General features: G+C 39.7%; 1 protein-coding gene across 1 annotated transcript in view; it reads right to left on the bottom strand.

Annotated features, from left to right (window-relative positions):
* Positions 1-8,893: 8,893 nt before the first annotated feature.
* HMX2 (H6 family homeobox 2) overlaps positions 8,894-25,694 on the bottom strand; it is a 29,322-nt gene continuing 12,521 nt past the window's right edge. The window contains exons 2-3 of the mRNA XM_063434071.1: positions 11,209-11,489; positions 8,894-9,670 (exon numbers count right to left, since the gene is read on the bottom strand). Coding sequence (XP_063290141.1) covers positions 9,144-9,670; positions 11,209-11,488 — 807 coding nt within the window. The 5' untranslated portion in view covers position 11,489 and the 3' untranslated portion in view covers positions 8,894-9,143. The remainder of the gene's footprint in view (positions 9,671-11,208; positions 11,490-25,694) is intronic.

Raw genomic sequence — 25,694 nt, 5'->3', positions numbered from 1 at the left:
GTGTATGGGGGGGCAGCAGGGTGTGTAGGGCACTGTGTGTGTATAGGTGTGCAGTGTGTGCGGGGCAGTATGTGTGTGGGGCAGTGTGTATGGAGACAGTGTTGTATGGGGACAGTGTTTGTGGGACAGTGTTGTATGGGGACAGTGTTTGTGGGGCAGTGTTTGTGGGGCAGTGTGTGTATGGGGGCAGTGTGTGTATGGGGTAAGTGTGTGTAGTGTTTGTATGTGGGGCAGTGTTTGTGGGTCAGTGTGTGTAAGGGGGAAGTGTGTGTATGGGGCAGTGTTTGTGGGGCAGTGTGTGTATGGGGACAGTGTGTATATGGGGACAGTGTGTATATGGGGACAGTGTGTATATGGGGGCAGTGTTTGTGTGTATGGGGGCAGTGTTTGTGTGTATGGGGGCAGTGTTGTGTGTATGGGGGCAGTGTGTGTGTGTGTGGGGTCAGTGTGTGTAGTGTGTGTATGGGGTCAGTGTGTGTAGTGTGTGTATGGGGTCAGTGTGTGTATGGGGTCAGTGTGTGTAGTGTGTGTATGGGGTCAGTGTGTGTAGTGTGTGTATGGGGTCAGTGTGTGTAGTGTGTGTATGGGGTCAGTGTGTGTAGTGTGTGTATGGGGTCAGTGTGTGTATGGGGGCAGTGTATGTTGGGCAGTGTGTATGGGGGCAGTGTATGTTGGGCAGTGTGTATGGGGGCAGTGTATGTTGGGCAGTGTGTATGGGGGCAGTGTGTATGTGGGGCAGTGTATGTGGGGCAGTGTGTATGGAGGCAGTGTGTATGGGGGGAGGGGAGGAGGGAAGGGAGGCTTTTTAATTAAAAAAATTTAAAAAACAAAAAATGTATTTAATAAAATATATTTATGTCCCCCCTCCCTTCTTACCTTTATTGAGGAGGAGGGGGGACATTTCTGAATCCCTGGTGGTCCAGTGGTTCCAGTGAACTCTAGCCCGCGCTCCAGGGCTAGAGTTCACTCTCGCGAGATTTGGAGCGTTGCCGTGGTAACCGCGGCAACGCTCCAAATCTCGCGAGAGGAGGACCCGGAGGAGCTGCTGGTAACAGCTCCCGGGTCCTCTCTCCCTCCCCTGCCGGCTGTCAGCACAGTGCCTGCGGACCGGGGAGGGAGATCACTGATCACTGATCTCCCTCCCGGTCTGCAGGCACAATGCAGGGCTGGCACTTGGGCAATGCCAGCCCTGCACTAGCCGGCAGGGGAGAATCTCGGGGGGGGCAATTGCCCCGTTGCCCCCCCCCTGGATCCGCCAATGGTACCAGGTGTAGTGGTAATAAGCGTTTTTTCTGCCTTTTTGACACAAAGTGAGTTTGCACAGTATATTTTGCAAACCTTATGTGTACTACCACTGTATAATACTTCATATGTTGCTCAGCTATGTCTGCGGAATACAAAAATACCCCCGTATGTACCTTTGCAAGGTATATGTGGACATCGGAGGGGCACATTTGGGACACAGCCATTCCATTTTTTTTCAAACTTTACATTTTTATGCTGTGCCCATGTCCCATTTTAGAGTATTTTACCAGGCTATATAAATCAAATAGCCCATAAAGCCATACCATTTCTTAAAGAAGACATCCCAGGGTATTTCAAAAGGCATATTTGAACCTTAGCGTGGGATCATTTTTCCGCTAGCTTGTACCAGGTGTAGTGGTAATGAGCGTTATTAAATGTATTTTTTTACTTTTTAAAACTTTTTTTACGTTTTAAAACTATTTTTTTAACTTTTGTTTTGCTTATTAATTTTTTTAAAGTTTCCTAAACTTTCGTAAAACTTTTTTTTACAGATTTAACATTTTTCTAAGCTTTTTTTTTTACGTTAACCCCTAACTAGCAGTAAGCAGCACTAACAGTAAATTCCCCATTTTCCCATAACTCCCACCCACCCCAGCTAGCAAAATATTTAATTATACAATATTTAAATTAGTTAATTAAATAAATTTAACCCCTGAGGGTTAAAAATAAATAAAAGTTAATCGTCAGGGGTTAAAAAAAAATTAGATCACAGTATAATACTGTGATCTGTATTTTGATCACTGTAGGCAGTGATCGACTGGCAGGGAAGGGGTTCATTTTTATTTGGACTGGGTAAAGGGTTTATTTTTTTTTTATTTTTTACTTAAACGTTATTAAAACTTTTTTTTAACTTAATTTTTTAACTTTTTAAAGCTTATTTTTGAACTTTTGTTAACATTAACCCCTAGTTAGCCTAATACTAAATCCCCCAATTCCCCACTAACTTCCACCCTCCCCAGCTAGCTAAATTTATAATTTTAAAATATTTAAATTAATTAATAAAATAAATTTAACCCCTGAGGGTTAAAAAAAAAAGAATTAACCCTCAGGGGTTAAAAAAAAATCAGATCATAGTAAAATTTAATCCCTGCCAATTGATCACTGTAGTCAGTGATCAATTGGCAGGGAAGGGGTTAATTTTTTATTAAAATGGGTAAAGGGGGGGTAAAGGGGAGTGGGATTTTAAATACACTTTATTTTTTTGTCACCAGGGGGCAGGATCAACACTGATCCGTCTCCCTGCACTTCACACTGAACCCGGAAGTGCAGGGAGGCGGAGGTGAGTATACACAGCACTTGTGCCCGCTCTGACATGCTGTCAGAGCGGGCACATGTACTGGGACAGCCGGACCCGGTGCTCCCGGTCTGCCTCTAATGCAGAGGCAGACCGGAGCACCATTAACCCCATGATCGCCGCGATTGCGTCGATCTGGGGTTAATTTTAACGGGTGACGGATGAGGTCCATCACTCGTCATTAACGCATTCCCCTGAGTGACGGACCTCGTCTGTCACTCGTCGTTAAGGGGTTAAAACAGTAAAACATATTACAACAATAATATAGTCCATAAAAGTGCCGTTCGTTTGTAAAAAAATGCAAAAAACTTCACTTTTACTTAAAATATCATCGTTGTAATACAATTTACCAGATTGAAATACTAATATTTGAGTTCAGCGAAGTCTCCCGAGTAAAACAGTACCCCCTATGTACAGGTTTTATGGTGTCTTGGAGAGTTACAGGGTCAAATATAGTGCTTGCGAATTAAATTCTCTGCACTTTCTCCCTGTGTTGTCAGGCATGTCAATCAAATTTTAATTAATCAAATCACATAATTATGTTAAAAGATTACTTAAATATACATGTAGAATTTTAATATATATACATATATATGTATTTAAATTCTACGTGTATACTAATGTAATCTTTTATGTAATTATATGTATTTATCTATATATATATATATATATATATATATATATATTTGCGGTTATTTGTATTTTATATATAGATAGATATATATAGAATGTCATTCTATGTATATCTATCATTCTATATATATAGAATGTAATTCTATGTTACCAATATATATATTAATAACAAAATACAGTTAGAATGAAATTACATATGGATATATAATTTATATTAAAAAAATTTCAATATTTTATTTATTTATTTTATTATTTTATTAATTTATTATTTTAATTATATGTATATATATAATATATATATGTAGATCTATTATATATATAATATATACATATTATATATATGTAACATCATTCTAAGTGTATTTTAATACTAATATATATACTTATATTAGTATTAAAATACACTTTGTATGACGTTACATATATATAATATGTATATATATTATATATATAATATATATATACATATATTATATATATATAAAAATGCATTTAATTTATTTTATAATATGTTTAATATTTTTTTTTTTACACTACCTACCAGCAGGGGGACTGTCTGATATTTTAGACAGTCCCCCTGCTGGCAGATCCATAGCCAGCTATAGGGGGCCATGTGATCGCTCTTTGAGAGCGATCACATGGCCCCCGGGGGCCTCATTTGCCGGAGGGGGGCTGCCTGGGCTGTCAGGCAGCCCCCCAGAAGAGGATCGCGGCGGAGGTGAGTAGTTGCTGGCTCCTGGGGGCTGCAGCCGTTACGGCGTTCCATGCTGCCGCAACGGCTTTAAAGCCCATTTAAAGCGCGACGGCATGGAACGCCGTAACGGCGTTAAGGGGTTAAAGAGTTGTTCTTGCTCAATTATCTCCCAGGCACAAAGGAGGAGTCTGTGAAATGTTGGTTTGTCCCTTGTCTCCAACAAGGTCCACCAGGGGGAAACCCCTGGAATGTAATTAAGAAACCACTTGCATGGGGAGTTGCGTAAAAGCCATCTGTGGTTGAATAAAAATCAGTTGACTCCCAGAACTGTGTATCGTTCGGTTACTGGGGAATTGGGATTATATTGCTACCCTGCGCTTCTCTTTGATGTTCTACAGTCTACCAGCGGAGATATTGATTTTAATATTGCAGCTCCGCTACAAAAACCTTTGGAGAAAATACTCTTTTCATATTTGCCTGGACCTTATTGATCGCCGTGAACGTCTTCATGTAGGACCCCAGGTCCTTGACAAAATTGTCCCTTCAGCAGAGGGACCGGGCTCTGATATGGCCATAGTCGCTAATTAGGGTCAATCTTTAAGAGGATCGCCTTCCTGGGTTCGGCCGACATAGCCGTATTGGCATTGGCCAGAAGGCAGATAGCTCACTGAACCCAGCCAATGGCTACGTCCAGGTCCAACTCCGATTCACCCGCCTTAGCGGAGTCAAGCAGCTCATATATCTTGGACAAGGGCCCCAGTGTGTCCATGATCTTATTCTGACAGCTCTTTAGAGAATGAAGTCAAGGCCCTACTTGGGCTTCCAGCCTGACTTGTTCAGGAACTGGGCAATTTGTGGGTCCACTTCAGGGGTCTTACAAGCAGAGCCTGGGACCGAAGGCCTGGGGCATTCTGCGCGCAGCTTACTGCACCCCTCTTTAGAGAGGCGGGTGTGCATAAGATGCGCTATATACTGGGCAATATGCCCAGGGGATTCCCACTCAGCCGACCGGGGGTGATGCAGGTCATCCGTATCGAACAGGTGTTTACCCTGAGGGTCCAAAAGAGTCGCGCTTCCACCCACCGCCCGAGCGAAACTATCCTGGGTGGTAGCCCCAGTAACGGTTGCCGTGGTAGGGGGAACATCTTTCTCAGTATCAGCCTCGTCACAAGAGGCATACTCCTCCTCCGGTCGGTATCCAACCTCTCTTCACGTGATCAGGCCCATTTCCACAATCTGGTAGTTTTTGCCTGGCAGGGGCTTTTTTGTGTGTTGGGAGCACGCCATCTTTGACCGCCTCAAGCGTGTCCGTCATGGCAGACAGTACCTGTATCGAAGAGTGGGAAGTGAGGTGTTTCGCTGGAGCCTTACAGGCCCCAGGCGTGGCATGGGCAGAAGGAGGCCCAATACCCAGGAGGGCAGGGGCAGCTGCCGAGGGCAGCAAAAGGGCCTGCACTAACGTCTGAGATAGCGATGACAACACCGCTCCCATGGCAGAGGCAAAGGCTCTCTGAATATATGAAGCCATAGTGGAGTCCAGCAGGGCCTGAAACTCATCAGAGGCCATATTTGTTAGTAAGAATCAGCCGCGGCATGCTAGCAGCAAGGGGAGGGGGCCGCGTGCACCAATACCCTCGCGGTCCACCCTGCCTGCACGAGGGAGCAGCAGTCGACATGAGCGGAGGCCCGCTGGTGCCCACGAGCAGGGACATGCTTGGTAGTCCACCAGGCAGCCACCCAGGGTACTTAGGAGGGGGGGTCCGGCGGGGGACCCAATCGACCGGGAGAAACCCCAGGCAGGGGGCGCACCACACAGACACACAAAAAGCAATAAAACAGAATACAATGTAAAATCTATAATAATAAGCAAGTGAGAGTACTTATCTGGTCTGAGGGAGCAGCAAAGAAAGAGGTGGATCTTGGGAGACACAAGCCTTTTATAGTCACTTCCTCTGTTATGTGATTGATTGCTTGTGTTACTGTACAGGTTTTTTTTTTCTCATTTTGATATATTTATATTCCTCTCTATCTTTGCTGCTGAGGGAATTAAAGAAAGAGTCGTCTTTAATAAAATCTATTGATATATATTATCTGAGGTAGTTGAGGCTGTTGAAGAAAAAAAAAAACGAATCTATGGAACTCAGAGAGAGCACTAGGCCTCACAGGATATATAACCCAGATATGCTTTCATAAATTAAGGAATTATATTCAAAAATTAGAAGCTCAAAACTTCTAAAACCGCCCTACATTCAGTAAATATGGTATGTTCTGCAGTTAGGGGCCCACTAATCCTTTGTTATTGAGAGCCCATTCAATTAACCCACAGAAACACTGCTGTGCTTGAAGCAGTGACTCTTTACTAAGACCATTTTTATCACAATACTATGTGCTTTTTTAGTAAATATGAGAAGCCAACAGTGCCACCTCTAATACCGCACTGAATTTTACCTCTACTGTCATTTTCTATTGAGAGTTACCCTCATTCCTGTAAGTTTTTATTGAGATTTATTCCCTGTATATTATTTTGTATCACAGCATTTGCTCAATTTTAGAAAACCTTGACATCCATTACACAAGAACACAATTCACGAAATCCCAGGGATTATTGAAATGGTAATGTGTGTATGTCTCTCTTACATTAAAGCCTCAAAACATTCTGCTAATGTGTATCGATTTGCATATTGCTGCAATGCATTTCGGGAGTGAGATACAAATACATCCTATTCAAATAGATGTGTTTAAAATGTGTTCTTTTAACACTCTTAACACTGTATACAAGGTACAGATACACAAACTATGCCAGCTACAAATATACAAACTTACCAATGTATATCAGCTACAGATATACAAATTTACCACTGTACACAAGGTACATATATTTACAAACATGCATGCATATATTATGTTGTCTTTCAGTGCATTTACCAATGTGTACAAGGTAAATACATACATACTTGCAAATCTAAATAAATTCTATATTTTATTTTAATACATTTGCAAATGTGTATAAACACATGCATGTAAATACACACACACAACACAACATAATATGTGTATATGTATTTGTGGATGTTTAGCATTAGATATAATGTATAGGCCAAGCTGTCAAGTGAGAGATCTATTTAGGATCCCCTCTTCTCTCTCTCTCTGGAAAATCTAAATCCTGTTTTACTGCTTGGTACAGAATAATAAATATTACTCCTTATTTCTCCAGCGAAATCTATCGCCTGTTCGCCAGTCTGCTTTTTAATTTTTTTTTATAAACGCTGCGACTAACCGGTTAGTTACATATTAAAATCTGCCGATCACCCTGGAAGGTAAACATGCAGATTGTTTCATTGACAGAACTCATTACCCTGACAATGTGTATTTGGGGAGAGAGAATGACACATTTAATTATCAGACACATCTCTCAGGATCATTGCTTTATCGCTGGGCTTTTATACCCAGCAATACTGAGCCATTGACTGAAACAGGTGGTCTTATACTTGACACTCCACTGCCAGCCATTTATTTATAGTTCAATTTAAAAAAAAAAAAAAAGAAAAGGGGGAAAAAAAAGTATTTTATTTTTTTTTATTTTGCTTGTTTTGTTAAGGCTTATTGGAAAATGCCAGGGATTGCAGGTGTGTAGTATTTTATAAGCTTGAAGGCAAAGATAAAACTCATCATAAAGGAAATCCATGGGTAGTCTTAAAATCAGAAAGTAGGTTACAAAATGGACAGAGTCTAATAAATTGATGATCTTTTACTGGTAGTATTCAGCGTTCATTAAGTAGGAATTGTAGTGTCCAGGGCATATTGAGCTGATATACATACAATTATGTAATCGTATGGTGATCTTATGTAAACGGATTCTTATGTAAGTGGTATAATAGGGGAATGGTAGCATGCGTTATATTATAAACGAAACCATAATAATGTTGGAAAAAAAAACACCAAACATTCTGTGAATGTTGGATAGTTAATACAAAAGGGCCGTTTGACTGTGCGTATTCTTAAAAAAAAACAAAACAAAAAAAAAAAACACACATTTGATAGGGGACTTTTATAGGTTAATGCTTTCTTAAATATATAGTCTTTATTGAGTTAAACCTGTTTTACTTTTATTTACTAAAAATATTTGTTTGTTTGTTTGTTTTTTAATATAAATTTAGAAAGAAATTATTATCTTAGTCGAAAAATGTGACTGTAGCACTTGATAAATAGAGATTTAATTACATTTACAACAGTCACTATATTATTCTAATTTGCTTTTAATTAAAAAATATACCATTATTTATGTGATATCGCTGTTATTACACCAGAGGACATATTATCTACGAATGTGTGCGTTGCGTTTAAAAAAAAAAAAAAAAATCCATTTGATTTAACTGTACCGTGTTAAGCAAATAACAGTGCTATATAGTTTATATTGTAATGTACATGCTGAATAGCTCAAAAAATAAAAAAATAAAAAAATTGTAGCCTTTAGCCAAATGCTTTTAGAAATACAATTAAGAATTGAATATGCGATTTATCAGACTATTTCTTTTTTTTTTTAAATCTGCTGTTAGACACAAGTCAAGCAACACATCTACACACATCTAAAAGCCATTGTGTTTTGAGCAATCCTTTTGCAGATAAGATACCAATAAAAAATAAAACATAAAAGTGAAAAAATGACCAGTTGCTTGTAACAAGAACCATTTAAAGTTACTAATTGGATTTAAAATTGTTTATTTAAAAAAAAATGATATTTACATATATTAACCCATTCTTTTAGCAATAGCGGTTTTCCTGTCCCAGGGAAAGAACTATTGGCTTAATGATTTATATATATATATATATATATATATATATATATATATATATATATATATATATATATATATATATATATATATATATATATATATATACATTTACAGGCATTTTTAGTTTAGAAAATTGTAGGGGGGGGGGAATGTTGATGTCTGTAATAAAAAAAAAATAATAATAATAATAATTCATATGTACCTGTTTAAATAAAACATACAAAATATATGCAGCAAATTATCTCAAACATAAAGCAGACAAGTTGGAGTATACACATGGTGTATGTACTATCCTTTGTGGGAAAACAAAACATGTTTAATTTGATCATTCACAGATGAGAAGGTGAGTTTTTGGGGGGGAATGTTTTTGTATCAGCAGCTTAAGGTATCTCGGTTCCTCCCAGTTTCTGTAGGGGTACAGTTAATATTCCAGTTTGTTGTATATATTATAAAGAGGTATGGACATGTTACTGCCTGGGTAATAGATGGGAGCTGGGAAGGTAATAGATCTGGGTACAGGGACTCTCAGAATGGAGTTGTCTCTGAGGACCAAGGGCATTCCCACCAAAGTCTGTGCAGATGCATGGGCCATGTTAGCAGCCTCTAACTCGGCTGATAACTGTCTTTTCCACTTGTTTCTTCGGTTTTGGAACCAGGTTTTGACTTGGGTTTCTGTCAGCTGAAGACTTGATGCCAAGCAAGCCCTCTCAGAGCTGCTCAGGTATCTCTTCATATCAAAGGTGGACTCCAGTTGGTATACCTGACTTCTGGAAAACACTGTCCTAGTCTTCTTCTTAGAATTCACTTGCCTGTCCCCTCCATCCCTGTGCCTCTCTGCTGAGGAAGGGGTGTTTGGGGTGAAACGTCTGTTTTTGTCCCCTGGGAAGTCCTGTTGGGTTGGAGATGGGACCTGAAGTCTCTCTGTACTGTGTGGACCTTGAGTAGTGTCTGCAAGAGATGCAAGAAAGCACTTTTATTATCAGCACATATTTATTACTGACCCCTCTGCTACCAGAGACTATGCAATGCACTCTGTATTAAGCATGAAGCCAGTAGCATCATTTATTTTATAGGCTTAAAAACGTGAATAATATGTGTGAGACTAATGAGTCTAACTAAACAAAACAGCTCCCCATTGCAATGGGTGTGATTTATTTAAAGCTAGCACCCCTAAGGTTCTCATTAAGTACTAACAGCTTCGTTATTTATACTGCATTTTACCATTTTTAATTAATGACACTACAGAAGTAATAGATTCAAATTCTCCTCGGATTGTACGTTTCAGTCTCTGGGTTTGGAATTAAATATTACTTTTTTTTTTTTTACACCTATTTCAAATGAAAGAATGAAAATACATCATATAGCCTTTGAAAACTGGGCTAGGTTTTTTTTTGTTTTTTTTCTAAAAATGACAAATTGCACTCTATGATAAAAAATTAAACCTATCTAATACAATAACAAAGTACTTTATAATTAAACTCTGGTAGTCAAAGCGTTAAACCTCCAGAATTTCAGAAAAATCTGTGCAAATGATGCCAAGTATTACTGCATTCAGAGAAAAAGGGTTTTCTAGTTCACGAATCAGATGCTAAAATTTCTTACTGCTTTTGCCCCAGTGTCTCACCAGGGGGTGCTCTTTTAAGTAAACCCCGTTTCTGGAGAGACTCAGGATCTATTGAATGATACTGGAGTCAGTAAAAGTATTTATTGAAATCTGACTTGAGCAAGCATTAATACATTTTTATTATATGTGACTAGTGAGGATTGTAGTCTATGCTCTACATATTTATTTTCATATGTACTTTGCTAACACTGAATCATTTTACACACACACATGTACCCAGCATGTCACATATAACACATTACATATTTATATATATAATATTTTATATAACATTCTGGGTAACAAAATAAAATCACAGAATGAAAATAATTTGATTTGTATACTATACACCAAAGCAACTATACAAAATAATAATAATAATAATAATAATAATAAATCATATTTTAATGTTAAATAATTGCACTGGGTGCAAGACATTACCAAGTAATGTTAATATTTGTGAAATTATTCGCAAGGCTAGACAGAGATCACTGATCTCCACTCTCAATATTTCTCTTTCCGTTCTAGAACAGATACTATTTGATCTAATGTTTCTCTCTGTTGTCAAATACAAAAAAACAAAACAAACAAAAAACACAACTATAAATATAAATACACCTATTTTATTGAATTCTGCTGGTTCTAAAGTAAACGAGGCGGAGAAATAGCCCTTTAATTAATTTTCTAGTATTTTTTTTTATTCCCTTCTTTATTTCTGATGAATACCTGGAGTTGCAGAATTATTTATACACATTTTTTAGATCTTACATTAAAAAACAAGTGTTCAGTTCTCTGTTCTAAGCACCAAACAATAGGCAGTGAATGAGTCCCTAGAGAGAGGATTCATTAGACAGAACAGGATGAGGAGGAAGTAGGTACTTACTGGGGCACCTGTGGGGTAGGCAGGTGTGGGTAGTTAGTCCCTTAGAATCCTTGGTCCCATTGTCAGGGCAACAGCACCCATGCCCTCTCCATTCTTCCTCTGCCTCCTCTTCATCTGAGGATGATGCAGGGCTTGTCTCCTGGCATGAGACTGGCTCCCTGGTATAAACCCTGGCACTGGCTCTCCCTCGGTCAGACGTGGTGCCCTGCAGGATGGACTGGATGGTGAAGGTTGACAGAGTGGCTGGGACACACTTACTGGCCTCTTCTTTACTGCTCATCCTGGTAGCATAGGAAGGAACAGGAGAGGATGAGGAGGATGAAGCTTGAGTGAAAGGTGTGGGGGTGGGGTGGAGGAGGAGGGGGTGATGATTTTTTTTTTTATCAGGGGGTCTCTGCTTCCAGTTTGCACACACACACACATACACACACACAGACTGCAGCCCTCCCCTCTACAACAGCAGTCCCCACTGCTCTCCAGACAGCCTGCTGGCGTGGTTATATTTGCATGAAAAACTCAGCTAAACAGAACCAATCACAGAATGCTGCCATCCCGGACAAAAAATGAAATTCCTCTGGTATCCCATCTCCCCATGCTTCTGCCTTCACAAAGTAAGGGACAGAGACTTGGGACACTGACTGAATGAGTGCTCCTGCCATATGATGGGAGCGCCTGCCTTCCGTCAAATGGATGGGATAGATACCTTGTATCCCCTGCAGGTAACAGCAAGGAAAGGCTTTCTGGGCAACTCTCAAAATACCTTTACTTTATACTGAGACTCTACAACCCTGCACTCAACAATTCACAGATATATCTCTTTTTTTCTGGGTATATTTCTCTCTTTCTGTCTTTAACCCTCACTGCCTTTCTTTCTCTCTGTTTATCTATCCAACTATCCATCATCTGTCAGTTTAATAAAAAAAATAAAAAAATCAAAGGAAAATAATAATTTCCCATCTAACTCACATTATTAGTTTGTTAGATATTGTCAGCTCACAATGAATGTGAAGATAATCAACATTAAGGAAATACACTGAATTTATATCCCACTTATTAATGGCAGTTTGAAGAACATAAGGAAATGGAAGGAATATTGTTTATAAAAAAAATACAAAATAAAAACCTCTACCATATTCCCATGAATCTGCTCTGGGGAACTAAATAAATCTGTGTATACTAGTTCGATAAATTTACTTTAGACAGGACTGGAAATTAAGGATTGATATTAGATGCTTTTATTAAATATGGATGTCACAGTAGAATTATGGATAAAGGTGAGAATACATTTTTTATTGATATTTACAGTAGACATAAACTTTGTGTCAGAGAATACATTTATAAGAAGTGCAAATATCAGTGTATTCATCCTGGCAAACCACTTTTACAACTTATTTGCCAAGTCCAAATCTAGAGACTGTAGCAAGAACCGTCATCTGGTTTTTATTGTGAATTCTCTAAGTGGGACAATTTGCCCCAAAATTGGTTATGCATTAAACTGCTACATAGGGTTCTCTAATTATTTTTATATATGTTTTTACTATAGGGGAGAGGCAAAGAGAATACTCACTGTATTGTAATTACTAGAATTTAATCCGGTTTATAAGATCATATAAACAGCTTTTTTTTGTATATGTATTCATCACATAATTCATTTATTTTATTACATATACAGTACTGGACCTTAGATTTGATTGCTGCCGCACAATACAAAAATCACTGGTGTAGGTGACCTTCATCAGGTCAGATGTTGTGGACTACATCTCACCTCATGCTTTGCCAGCTTTATGGTTGTAAAAGCATTATGGGAGATGAAGTCCACAAAATCTGGAGTGCCGAAGGTTGCCTACCCCTATAATAATTTATACTTTATACTGTAAAATAATCATCTTTATGTTTTCCTATCAGGTAAACCAAAAGGGTTGCAAGAGTCACTCTACGGGTCAGCTGAAGTTAAGCACTGCTTGAAAAACAACAATATGCTGTACTAGCATGGTAAGTCAACAATTTATTAAATACCAGAATGTAAGAGGCTCCTGAAACTAAAATGGTTGGTTAATCAAAGTTTGAACATCTGGTCTAATCTTGATGTTCCTCACATTTGCTTGGAGAGGGTGGGAGACAACTTACAGTTTACTCTCTATTCTTGACACCATAATTGATGGTGAGGGCTGGAAAATAGTGGGGCCCCTAAAACCTCACTTAACTAGAGGGGTCCCTTCTCAATGGCCTTCTAACTTCAAAATCCATGTGCAGTAGGAAGTGGTCTAGCACATGGAGCAGGGGAACAGATGGTCCTCCAGCAATGCCACATCTCCTGGGTGGTGAGATGAGGACTTTCATTCACTATAAGGTCAGCAGGGCTCCCTATTAACAAGAGAGAGCCCCAGTATCTTCTCAATGGTTAATGTCAGGGCTAACGTGGTGCCTCAACAGAATTGAGCAAGGTCCCAGTGTCCAATTATATGATCCAACTAAATACACTACCAGAGTGATGCTGAACAGACAAATGTTATTACATTAATTGGTTAAAATGCTTGACAGCATGGTCTAAACTAGCTTTACGTCAAAGTACTTTAAGTCACTATATTTCATCCAAAATTTCAAGTTTATCAAATACTGGCAGTATAACCAGCACAACCTGAACTAAAATGTAATTTCTAAACTTGGAGATTAGTTTTGTTCCGAACTGCAATTACTCTGAATTTGGGACAATCGGATGATCGGTCGAATTACCGAACTCTGAGCCGAAATGTACCCGAATCGCAAATCAACCGAAACATGCAGTGGCCGAGCATGTTTTCATTCGTGATTCTGATCTCAGCGCGTGGTGTCAAAACAAGGATGATTTATGGGGAAGAACAGGTGATTGACGGCTAGGGGACAGTAACTAAATATTGAACTTATTCACAGATCAAGTGAGAAGTAGAGGGGAAACAGTAGGAAAAGTGAAAAAATCTATATCTATATATGTATAAGTTACATTTAATAAATATACATTATATAAATATAGACTTTATTTTTATTACAGCTACTCTTCTTTTTCCTGCTGTTGGCTACTTTTTCTCACTAAAGGGACACTATAGTCACCAAAACCACTACAGATTAAAGTAACTTTTCTAGTGTCTATACCCTGGTCCTACAGGCTGAGCAATGTAAAGTGTTTACATTACTGCCTAGCAACACCTGTAGTAGCAGTCACTCAGATGGCTTCTAGAGGTGCTTCCATGTACTGTGCTGTGAAGTGTATGTCACTGGCGTTCAGCATCTCCACGCTCTGCATGGAGATGCTGAACGTTCCAAGTAGAGATGGATTTATTCAATGCACCTCTATGAGGAGAAATTGAATGGCTCAGCACATGCGCTGTACCCTCCCAATAATTTCCAATGGAAAGCATTGATTGCTCAACCATAGATCCACGGTGAGACAGGTGCGGCATGGGAGAAAAGGTAAGTAGAATTGGAGGGGGGCAATCACCTAAACAGCTACTTCAGGATTATAGTGTCAGGAATACATGTTTGTGTTGTGTTTAAGATATTATTTATACATTTTCCAGTACACCTATTGGTCCATTTTCGTATCCTTTTAGTTCGGATAATTCAGTTCCCGAATCAGTTTTTCAGGTACCAAAATACTGCTGGGCCAAACTGAAATTCTGCCATCGCCCCCCCAAAAAACTGTTTTCTGCAAAAATGGATCGGCCGGGTCAAATATTCTTGCACTGCACAAGTGTAATAATTTTTCAATGTTAGGCTAATATTTCAACCGGAAGTCCATAGCAAAGCCTTTCTGCTCAGCTCCGAGCTTTAAGTGTCTTTCTCTTAAAGAAGTGAAATATACTAATTTTAACTACAAAATCAACAGAGGGAATCCTAACTAGACTCTTTCCACTGACTTATCTAATAAAAAAATAAAAAAAAAGTTTGCTTACTGTAGCAATGAGAAAACGTCAGCTACCGACACACCCTGGGCAGCCCACCACTGATGGTGTTCTGGGATGTCTTTACGATTTTCTTTAAGGCTGTCAGTCTAAACATGCAGTCTGATTTTCTTAGAGGTAACACTGACAGGGCTATTCAATAAAGTGAGAAATCCAAGTGAATTTCAAATTTAAGGTCAAAATAGCCGAGCTGGAAAAATCCTCTAAGTCAGCTATGCTTCTAGGTCGACTAGTCTGGCCTTACATTTGGAATTCACTTTAGATTCTGACATTAGTAAATAACCCTTGTTAGTATAAAAGCAAGCTGCATAGCGAAGATATATTGGTTCGGTTTAATGTAACAACATACATATTGTAATAAATATTGCCTTTAATGTAGTAATATGATGTGGGGTTGTCATGAGGTTTTACTGTCACTTTAATGTATTACTGCCTTTCCAGAGCCCCCACTGCTTTCACACCCCCTCTTTGCTGATTTGTGTATATGATTGCTGGATGGTGGGAGATGAGAGACAAGTGTCTGGCGCCTGGAATTCGAACCCACATCATTTCATACCAGATATACTCATACAGTATCACCCAAACCTAGCAGTGATACATTGTCACCCAGCCCCCTCCCCAGCTCATCAGGTTACCTGGCCTGTTTATTGGGGAGAAAAAGAGAAGATTTGTGAAATAATGTTGCATTTGGTGGAAATGGTTTATTGATCTAAACGTAATGCCCCTATCTGGTCACAGTGTTAAACTATTTTTAGGCCTACTCTAGAGGCTTTTGAAGTAAAAGGTATTAATGAAATCATTTCATTTTGTATTTTTTTATTATGCTATGTTTGTGTTTAACACTTTTTTTTTAAAATTTTTCTCTAAGGCACATTTTAATCCATTCTACAACTCCCAGCAATGTCAGCCGCTGCAATGCAGATCGGAGGCTAGGCTTGTCTCGCTGTAAACTACAATTCCCAGCATGCTTACCCAGCTTTTCATAATCATTTATTTATTAATGGTAATCTATATATGGTAGGAGGTTTTATGTGAATATGTATACATTTTCAACCCTTATAGATCCAGCCCCAAAGAATATGTTTGCAAATTCACACTGTGACAAATAACATTTAACAAACACTCATACGAGGTTCAGGAAGAAGATAAATTTAAAAAACACTATTATCAAAGATGTAATTTTTTTGTAATGATGCTCTCTATGTGGCTATGTTAGCAATTCTTCTTACCAGTTGTATACCAACTTAAGGACACCGTAAGTTCCTCTCTTACTAATACTTCTTGGTAAAAATCGTACATGAATACATGACTCAGTTTAAGACAAAAAGGGGTACAATACAATCTCATCATTCTGATACTTTTTAACAACACTGGTGTTGGTTCGGTGAAAAAAGACACTATATCATATATTGAATATTTATGCTTCAGCTATCACAATGGTGCTGAAGATGAGTTGAAATATACCCATAGGAACCACACTCAATCCACAAAAAAGCCAAGGGTGCTAAAGTGGACCATGGCCCAGCATTAACACATAAATGCAGATACCAAAAATAGAAAAGAGGTCCAGGCACTCCAGCAGCTTCAGGCAAATTTGTTAGAACAGAAGGTACACTGCAACGTTTCGACCCACAAATGGGTCTTTGTCAAGCAAGAAAAGTCAAAGACATAATAACTGTACCATCAGATACTTATCAAATTCAAAAATACTTTCTAAGCCACAGAAACCGTTTTTCTAAAAAATTAGCCAATAACTCCCACCCATAAATGTCAAAGTGTTTGTGCAAAGGGAACGCCACCAATACCTCCCCGGAGTGGATGACATTAGCGAACAACTTCGTATTAGTTTTTTTTCTCAGAGTCTCCCCACTTTTGTTACATTTTTTCAAAACTCTGAGATTTTTTCGTGAAGTAACATTAGGCTGTCAGATAGCACTTTGGGAAATGTAGTTTACACACATCCAGGGTGTAAATAGACATCTATGGAACATACCAACATTGACCAATGATCTCGTAATGTGCTACCAAACTAACAGGTCAGAAGTTCTCATTTGTATTAGAAAGAAGCAAATGGCAATGCAGGAAGAAATAGAGACTAATGTCTGCTTAATTTAAAATAATATTTTCATTAGCTCCTGATAACTCATGTTATATAGAATACCGTGGCTGCTTGTATTGGTCATTAAATAGCTGTCACGTGACATCTGTTCTTTGACCAGAAGGCTAATATTTAAATATTCACTTGATAACATAAGCTAATAGATTAATTGATTTAGGATAAAAACACCCAGTTTCTTATTCGATTCTGCCACCTTCTTCTGATGTTCCTATCATTGTTCTGTATTCTATTCTGCTTTTTCTACTCAACCTGTCTGTCTTTCATAGGTTTTATTGTTTATTTCTCAGTATTATATACTGAAGTGGTGCATTTGTCTTCCATCCCCTTCTTTTTTGTCTCTGTTGCATTTATTGCAATTTTTTTTTCCGTTTGCCTCTCTTCCTAAGCCCCCTTCTCTCTGAATCCTTGTCCGGATGAGGGGCAGGTGTGGTTTAAAAGGTCTCCTCTTTCAGCACATTAACCTTTTCAGAGCCCTGCACCGTATTAGACACATTACAAATGGTCAGCTTTAATCATGATGTCAGTTCATTAACCCTGAGGGACCCTACAATTAAAAACTATATGGGGATCTGTCCTTCATTCAGCTCCTATGGTCATATGGAGTGTATAGGTAAGTTATATGTACTAAATAGATGGAGCTGTGACTGGATGGACAGAAAGAGAGACAAACTTAGATTAATAGATCGATAGATAAATAGATAGATAGATAGACAGATAGATAGACACACAGGCAGAGATAGATAGATAGATAGATAGACACACAGACAGAGATAGATTAGATAGATAGATAGATAGATAGATAGTCCATCCGTCGATCAGGCAGATAGATAGACAGACAGAGATAGATTAGATAGATAGATAGATAGATAGACAGACATAGATAGATACATACATGCATACATAGATACATAGATACATAGCCACACAGACACTGAGTGTGCACTTCCTTTTAGTCCGGCCGGGTACAGGAAACAAAAGCTCCCTGTACCCGCGGACCATACAGGGCTCGGCCACGCTACAAAAGAGGTGGGGAGGGGGGAGGAAGAGAGTAGGGAGGGAGGGAGGGGGGGGGGGAGAAAAAAGAGAGTGACAAGGGAGGGGGGAGAAGTAAGAGAGTGACAAGGGAGGGAGGGGGAGAAAAAAGAGAGTGACAAGGGAGGGAGGGGGAGAAAAAAGAGAGTCACAAGGGAGGGAGGGAGGGGGAGAAAGAGTGACGAGGGAGGGGGAGAAAAAAGAGAGTGACAAGGGAGGGAGAGGGAGAAAAAAGAGAGTGACAAGGGAGGGGGAGAAAAAAGAGAGTCACAAGGGAGGGATGGAGGGAGGGAGGGAGGAAGGGGGAGAAAGAGTGACAAGGGAGGGAGGGGGAGAAAAAAGAGAGTGACGAGGGAGGGAGGGGGAGAAAAAAGAGAGTGACGAGGGAGGGAGGGGGAGAAAAAAGAGAGTCACAAGGGAGGGAGGGAGGGGAGAAAAAAGAGAGTCACAAGGGAGGGAGGGGGAGAAAGAGAGTGACAAGGGAGGGAGGGGGAAAAAGAAAGTGACAAGGGAGGGAGGGAGGGGGAGAAAGAAAGTGACAAGGGAGGGAGGGAGGGGGAGAAAGAGAGTGACGAGGGAGGGAGGGGGAGAAAGAGAGTGACAAGGGAGGGAGGGGGAGAAAGAGAGTGACAAGGGAGGGAGAGAGATTGACATCCATCACACACACACACACACAATCACACAATCATGCAACCCTTACACACACAGAAACACACAATGCATTCCTTACACACACTCAATGCACCCCGTGCACACACACACACACACACAATCACACAATCATGCAACCCTTACACACACAGAAACACACAATGTATTCCTTACACACACTCAATGCACCCTGTACACACACTCAATGCACCCCTTACAGACGCACACAATGCATCCCGTACATACACAGAAAAAAAACCTTGCAGCCCTTACACATACAAACACAGATTCACACAATGCATTCCTTACACACATATCAGGACATCCCCTACACACTCCACCCCCGGTGAACAAACTCATTGGTGGAACATGAAGGTGGACCCTGGGACCCAGACCTTGAGCTGTGTAAAGGGCCCCAAAAAAATGGAGCTGCTTCCCGTTCTCCCAGAACATTGATTTTTGTGACCACAGTTACAAACAGCCTCCAGAGAGCCTGTTCTACACCAGACCAGTGGAGCCAGACTGCAGCTACAGCCCATCATCATCCTCATATGGTTGTAAGTAGGCAATCTAGCATATTATTCGTAGCACTAATCTCTAATTTACCTCACATTAAAGAAACACTATAGTTCCCAGAACCACTGCAGCTTAATGTAGTGGTTCTGGTGTCTATAGCCTGTCCCTGCAGGCCTTTTAATGTAAACACGGCGGCACTCCAGCACTGGCGTTAGTTAACATGGCAGAAAAATAATTGGAAAGGGTTAGGGGGGCTACTAATAAGGATAGGGGGAGAGGGGTAGGGAGAAAAATAATTGGAAGGGTTTAGGGGGGCTACTAATATGGATGGGAGAAGGGGTAGGTAGAAAAATTATTGGAGGGGGTTAGGGGAGTACTAATATGAAAGGAAGAGGTAGGGTGGGTTCTAATATGCATGGAAGGGGTTAGGGGGGTACTAATATGCATGGAAGGGGTAGGGGGGTTAATATGCATGGAAGGGGTAGGTAGGGTTCTTTTGTGCATGGAAGGGGTAGGTGTGGTTCTAATATTCATGGAAAGGGTAAGGGTGGTTCTAATCAGGAGGATCCCGGCGCTGTATCCGGGTAAGTAAAACCCCTTCCCTGTAGTGACCCTTTAATGTTATTATTTAATCATTTATATAGCGACTGCAAATTCCGTAGCGCTGTACAATGGGATAAACAACTCCTAGTTTACGGAATAAGAATATACCCGGCGAGTAAAAATGATATCCCCCCAGATTTTTTTGGGTTCCTACGCCCATGTATGTTGATATCTATATGTATGTATTTAAGTAAAACTGCACCAAAACCGCTACATTTAGATTACATGGTTTTGGTGCTTAAATACCCTATCCCTGCACTCATAATAGTAGAGTGTTGCTTTAAGAGATTAGCCCAACATTTGAAGGATAGTCTTTCTAAAATACATCCCCGCATTGTTTTACTTTTTTAATTATTATTTTTAATAATGCTCTTTTAAAAAACAAAAAAAAAAAGTTATTTCCACCTTGAAAGCTGACACGACCATTTGTAGGATACATTGTCTTTGTTTATATGATATCAAGTGTATTTTGAATCAGATAGTGTACATGCAATAGAACAGGTCCCATCACACAGACACAAATATCTCACAGATAATGAGGGGATGTGTATGCGTAAATAAGGACACACTGACACATCCACACTTTAAGGCAGGTACAGTGTATAAACCCAAAATACAAAATGCTTCTTTTTTTAAACCTGATCTCTCTTATCACCCACCAAAGCTGCTTCATACCAGTTCTTATCCTTCTATTCTCCTCTAAAATATCTAACAGTTTTTGTCCAGGTGTCTCCTGTTAATGGCTATTTTCAGATGGTGAAATGACACCTACAGTAAGTAGAAAAGCTCAGGTAGATTGAAATATTAATGAATAATACTTTGTTTGCAGTAGGAATGTGGATGACTGCTTTTGTGTCACAGGTTCAAACTGGTCCCACTCCTGTATCAATCTGTACAAATAATGTCAGCATTAGACCCTGACCAATTTAAGCGCTGTGATACAAAGGGAGATATTTGATGCAATCCAATGTCCACACGGTAACAAACCCCATCTCCCTCCATCATGTATTAAAATATTCATTTATAATTAGCAAGTGTGTTAGCATATGGTGTCCGTTCATGTCTGACTAGGTCGCGTTTCCAGTCGTGACAGCCACAGTGACTAGTAGGGAAGAGGGGAGTCAGACAGAAGCATATTGAAGCATATTGGCTAAAATGTCTGTTGTGCAGGGTAAGAGGGCATAGAGGTTTCTAGGAAGAGAGGGAGGTGAAAGTGGCACATATGGATAGTTCACCTAGTGGGCTTTGCAACTGATTTAAAGGGACGCTGTAGGCACTATAAACATTTCATCTCGTTGAATTGATTTTAGTGCGTGGAGTCCCCTGCCACTGTCTTTTCATTCAGTGTTAAACCATTTTTCAGCAGTTTAACGCTAAATAAGGGTCTCTGGCTGCTCACAGCCTGGACCATATTGCAAGTAGGACTAAGGCAGAGATTACACACTTCCTTCTAACCACACCAATAAAAACCAGCAACATGCTCTGCAATAGGCTCGAAGCAGTCGGCTGACACTCTCAGCCGATCGCCAATTGCTGATCAGGAATGTCCTTCCTCATTAACCCAAGCAGCAAAGACGGACTGCTAGGGACTTTCGTTTAGCATTAAAACATTAAAAACAGTATAATGCTGAATGGAAAGATGGCACCAGGGCACTCCAGACACCATAGCAACTTCAATAAACAAAGCAATTACAGTGCCAACAATTTTTGAAATCCTTTTTTTTCTTACCCTTCAGACCAAACTTTTTCCTGCCTGACCCATGAGTGTGCATCAAGTGCCTATCTTAATTTATAGTTGAAAGGACACACTAAAGACCACAACCACCTCTGTGCATTGCATTGGTTATGGGGTAAAATAGTATTTTATTCATTATATCTGCACTAATCTATAAAGTGATTGCAGCTATTTACCACCCCCTACAGTCTGATATTACAGAGGGAATATCTGCTTCTCACTGACCATACAAGAACTTGTACAGTGCAAACATGCCATAAAAGTTACAAAAACGTACATGGTCTCTCATAGTCAGCAGGGGTTTATAGGTTATCATAGTCAGCAGGGGTTATGGGTTATCATAGTCAGCAGGAGTTTATGGGTTATCATAGCCAGCAGGAGTTTATGGGTTATCATAGTCAGCAGGAGATTATGGGTTATCATAGTCAGCAGGAGTTTATGGATTATCATAGCCAGCAGGAGTTTATGGGTTATCATAGTCAGCAGGAGATTATGGGTTATCATAGTCAGCAGGAGTTTATGGGTTATCATAGCCAGCAGGAGTTTATGGGTTATCATAGTCAGCAGGAGATTATGAGTTATCATAGTCAGCAGGAGTTTATGGGTTATCATAGTCAGCAGGGGTTTATAGGTTATCATAGCCAGCAGGTGTTTATGGGTTATCATAGCCAGCAGGAGTGTATGGGTTATCATAGTCAGCAGAGGTTTATGGGTTATCATAGCCAGCAGGGGTTTATAGGTTATCATAGTCAGCAGGGGTTATGGGTTATCATAGTCAGCAGGAGTTTATGGGTTATCATAGCCAGCAGGAGTTTATGGGTTATCATAGTCAGCAGGAGATTATGGGTTATCATAGTCAGCAGGAGTTTATGGGTTATCATAGTCACCAGGGGTTTATAGGTTATCATAGCCAGCAGGGGTTTATGGGTTATCATAGCCAACAGGAGTTTATGGGTTATCATAGCCAGCAGGAGTTTATGGGTCATCATAGCCAGCAGGTGTTTATGGGTTATCATAGCCAGCAGGAGTTTATGGGTTATCATAGTCAGCAGGGGTTTATGGGTTATCATAGCCAGCAGGGGTTTATAGGTTATCATAGCCAGCAGGAGTTTATGGGTTATTGACATTGGGCTTATTCATAAGAGGGGTTATTGTGAACTGAATGAACAGACTGGTTCAATCAGGGTATATATTATGATAAACTAATGGACAATCCTTCATTCCTTCAATGACAGCACCATGTGGAATCTGTGAGTATATTGTATACTGCCTTTACGGGCTGTACCATGCTGAATTGCTCTTCACCATGTCTGAACTGTAAATTGCAACTTACAAATCCGCTCTCAACTGTGCAGCACTGTGGAACAAGATGGAGTTTTATTAGTAATATTAAAGGAGCACTTCAAAAACCATAACCACTGCATTGTGCTGAAGTGGTTATGGTGCCCTTGCACTCTGCTCGTCGCTGCTTCCCTCTTCCACTACTTCTGACAATGCACTGTAACTCCCTGAATTATTAATAATTATGAATGGAGCTGCAAGGCTTTGCTTACGGTCTGAGATCAATTAGCTGATGCTCTCAGCCAATGAGCTAGCCCTGCACTGCCCTGGAGGGCTTAGCTCAGGAGAGCTAATGGAAGCTCCTAAACTGGTGCCAAGGCACCCCTGGCATGGCACCATAATCACAACAGTGCACTGTAGTGGTTATGGTGCTTGGAGTATTCCTTTAATAGCTCAGTAGAAGTGACTGCTTAACAAAATACTTAATTTAAAATGCTGTTATATATTTTGCAGCATTGTGACATTAAAGAGACACGTTACTGCCCAAATACTGTACAAAATAATAAAAATTCCTGTTTAGTAGATATAGCCGGAATAGAAATTTGCATGCATTTAAATGGGGGTAGATCTAAAAACAACTTGCAAAACCTGAAGGTCTCTTGTCCGCTGCACTCCCCTTCTAACCCCCGCCAAGAGTTTCTGTGGCTGTCCAATCACAGACTTCCAAATAAGAATTTGCAAGGCAGGTGCTCTGAGCAATTTCTGCATCTTAAGTTTAGCTCCACTGAGCTAACTGTACCAGGAAGTAACAGGACCTGTTGTCTGATTGACAGCCACTGGGGATGTAACAAGATTCATTTAGAAAAGATTCGATTTCTATTGAAAGCTGCACTTTTTGCAAAATGAAAAATACTAGCACACACACTTCACACATAAAGCTTTTCAGGAAGCTATAGTATTTTAGTATTGTTCCTTTAAGAAAATAAGCAAATTGGTTGATGAAGAGTACTACACTTACAATCAATGACTTGTAAATTGATAACTCAAATTTCAAAATATAGGGTAAAATAGCCAATCTTTCACATTTTTACATCACAATTATTAGTACAATTTACCTGTGTATTCACTCTAATTTTACTGTTGAACAAATAAACACCTACAAATCATTAATATCAGCAGAATTATTTATTGACGTGTAAATTTGTTGCAAATTCAAAGCAAAACAAAGCTGAATTTCTACTTCTTTGTTTTCAGTTCACCTAAAATTTCAAATGAGCTTTGACTCTACTTTAAATTGGAAAATTGACAATAGAATTTCACAGTTTCGGCAAAAATAGCAAAATTAAAAAAATAAAGCAAACCTGAAGAATAGTAAATACAGATAGGTAAAACCAACAATTTTCCCTTCTTAAAGTGGATCTATCACTTTGCAGTATTTCATGAAGATATAATGAAAAACTGATCAAGACTGTGTTGGAAATTCACTTAAACTCCACCGTAATCCAAAGATATCATAGGTCAATGTTACAACTACTTTGTCTTCTGGACAAGACTTAGGTTGACTGTCAGCTTTTGTCAAATCCCAGCAACTGTCACAAGTGCCGACTATAGGATTCAGGCATTGTCAATGAAGGATCTGTTCTACAAACATGTATTTAACACTATAATGCTGAAGTGGCTATTTAGGTTACCGCCCTCCTCTCTGTGCTGGTAAAAAGGTGATTTTACTCACCTTTTTTTACCAGCCGTGCCAGTCTTGTCGCGCATGGCCTCGCCGGGACCTGCCTCCTTGGCTGAGAACATCAATCTTCCCATAGGAAAGCATTGGGAGACTACTGCGCATGCACGGCAAAACACTGCTCTGACCAATCAGCATCTTCTGAATCAATGCATCACTATGGAGAGCGTTCAGCGCCTCCATGCAGTGCGTGGAGACACTGAACACCAGTGCAGCACTGGACTAGGAAGCACCTCTAGAGGCTGTCTGAGTGACTGCCACCAGAGGTGTTACTAGGCAGTAATGCACACACTGCCGTTTCTCTGAGAAAGCAGCATTTACAGTGCTCAGCCTGCTGGGACAGGCTATAGACACCAGAAACACTACATTAAGCTTTAGTGGTTCTGATGACAATAGTGTCCCTTTAATGATGCTGCAGTCATATGAAGGCAGTGTAATTATAACATTACCCTCTATAATGGGAACCTTTAAAACATGTCTTTTTAATGGTGACGTTTTACATGTCTTTGGTATGTTTTCAGTATTTTTCTTCCTTTATGTCTGATTAAGACTATTAGCAAGAATTAAACAAACCTGTATTCCTAATGTTATAGTGTCCCTGTCTCTAGTCACAAATAGGTCTCTCCCCATTTTCCATGAAAAAAGCCCATTTTACTTACTTTGCTATATGATGGTGCGAAGACATTTTTTGATTAACAGAGCTACTCCAAGTTCTCCATGTCGATGATAAAAACAATGGGAAAATGTTTTTTTGTTTTTTTGTTTGTTTTTCAGCCATCAAACAAACTGGCAGAATTCCTCTTTAGAAATTTACAAAACCATGAGAAGTAATTGCCCAGTGGTGAAGATCGCTAGTCACCTACTCATTATCTG

Source organism: Pelobates fuscus, chromosome 10, assembly GCF_036172605.1.
Source record: "Pelobates fuscus isolate aPelFus1 chromosome 10, aPelFus1.pri, whole genome shotgun sequence".
Classification (NCBI taxonomy): Eukaryota; Metazoa; Chordata; class Amphibia; order Anura; family Pelobatidae; genus Pelobates; species Pelobates fuscus.
Note: the sequence above shows the minus strand (reverse complement) of the source record. Positions and strands in the feature narration are given on the sequence as shown.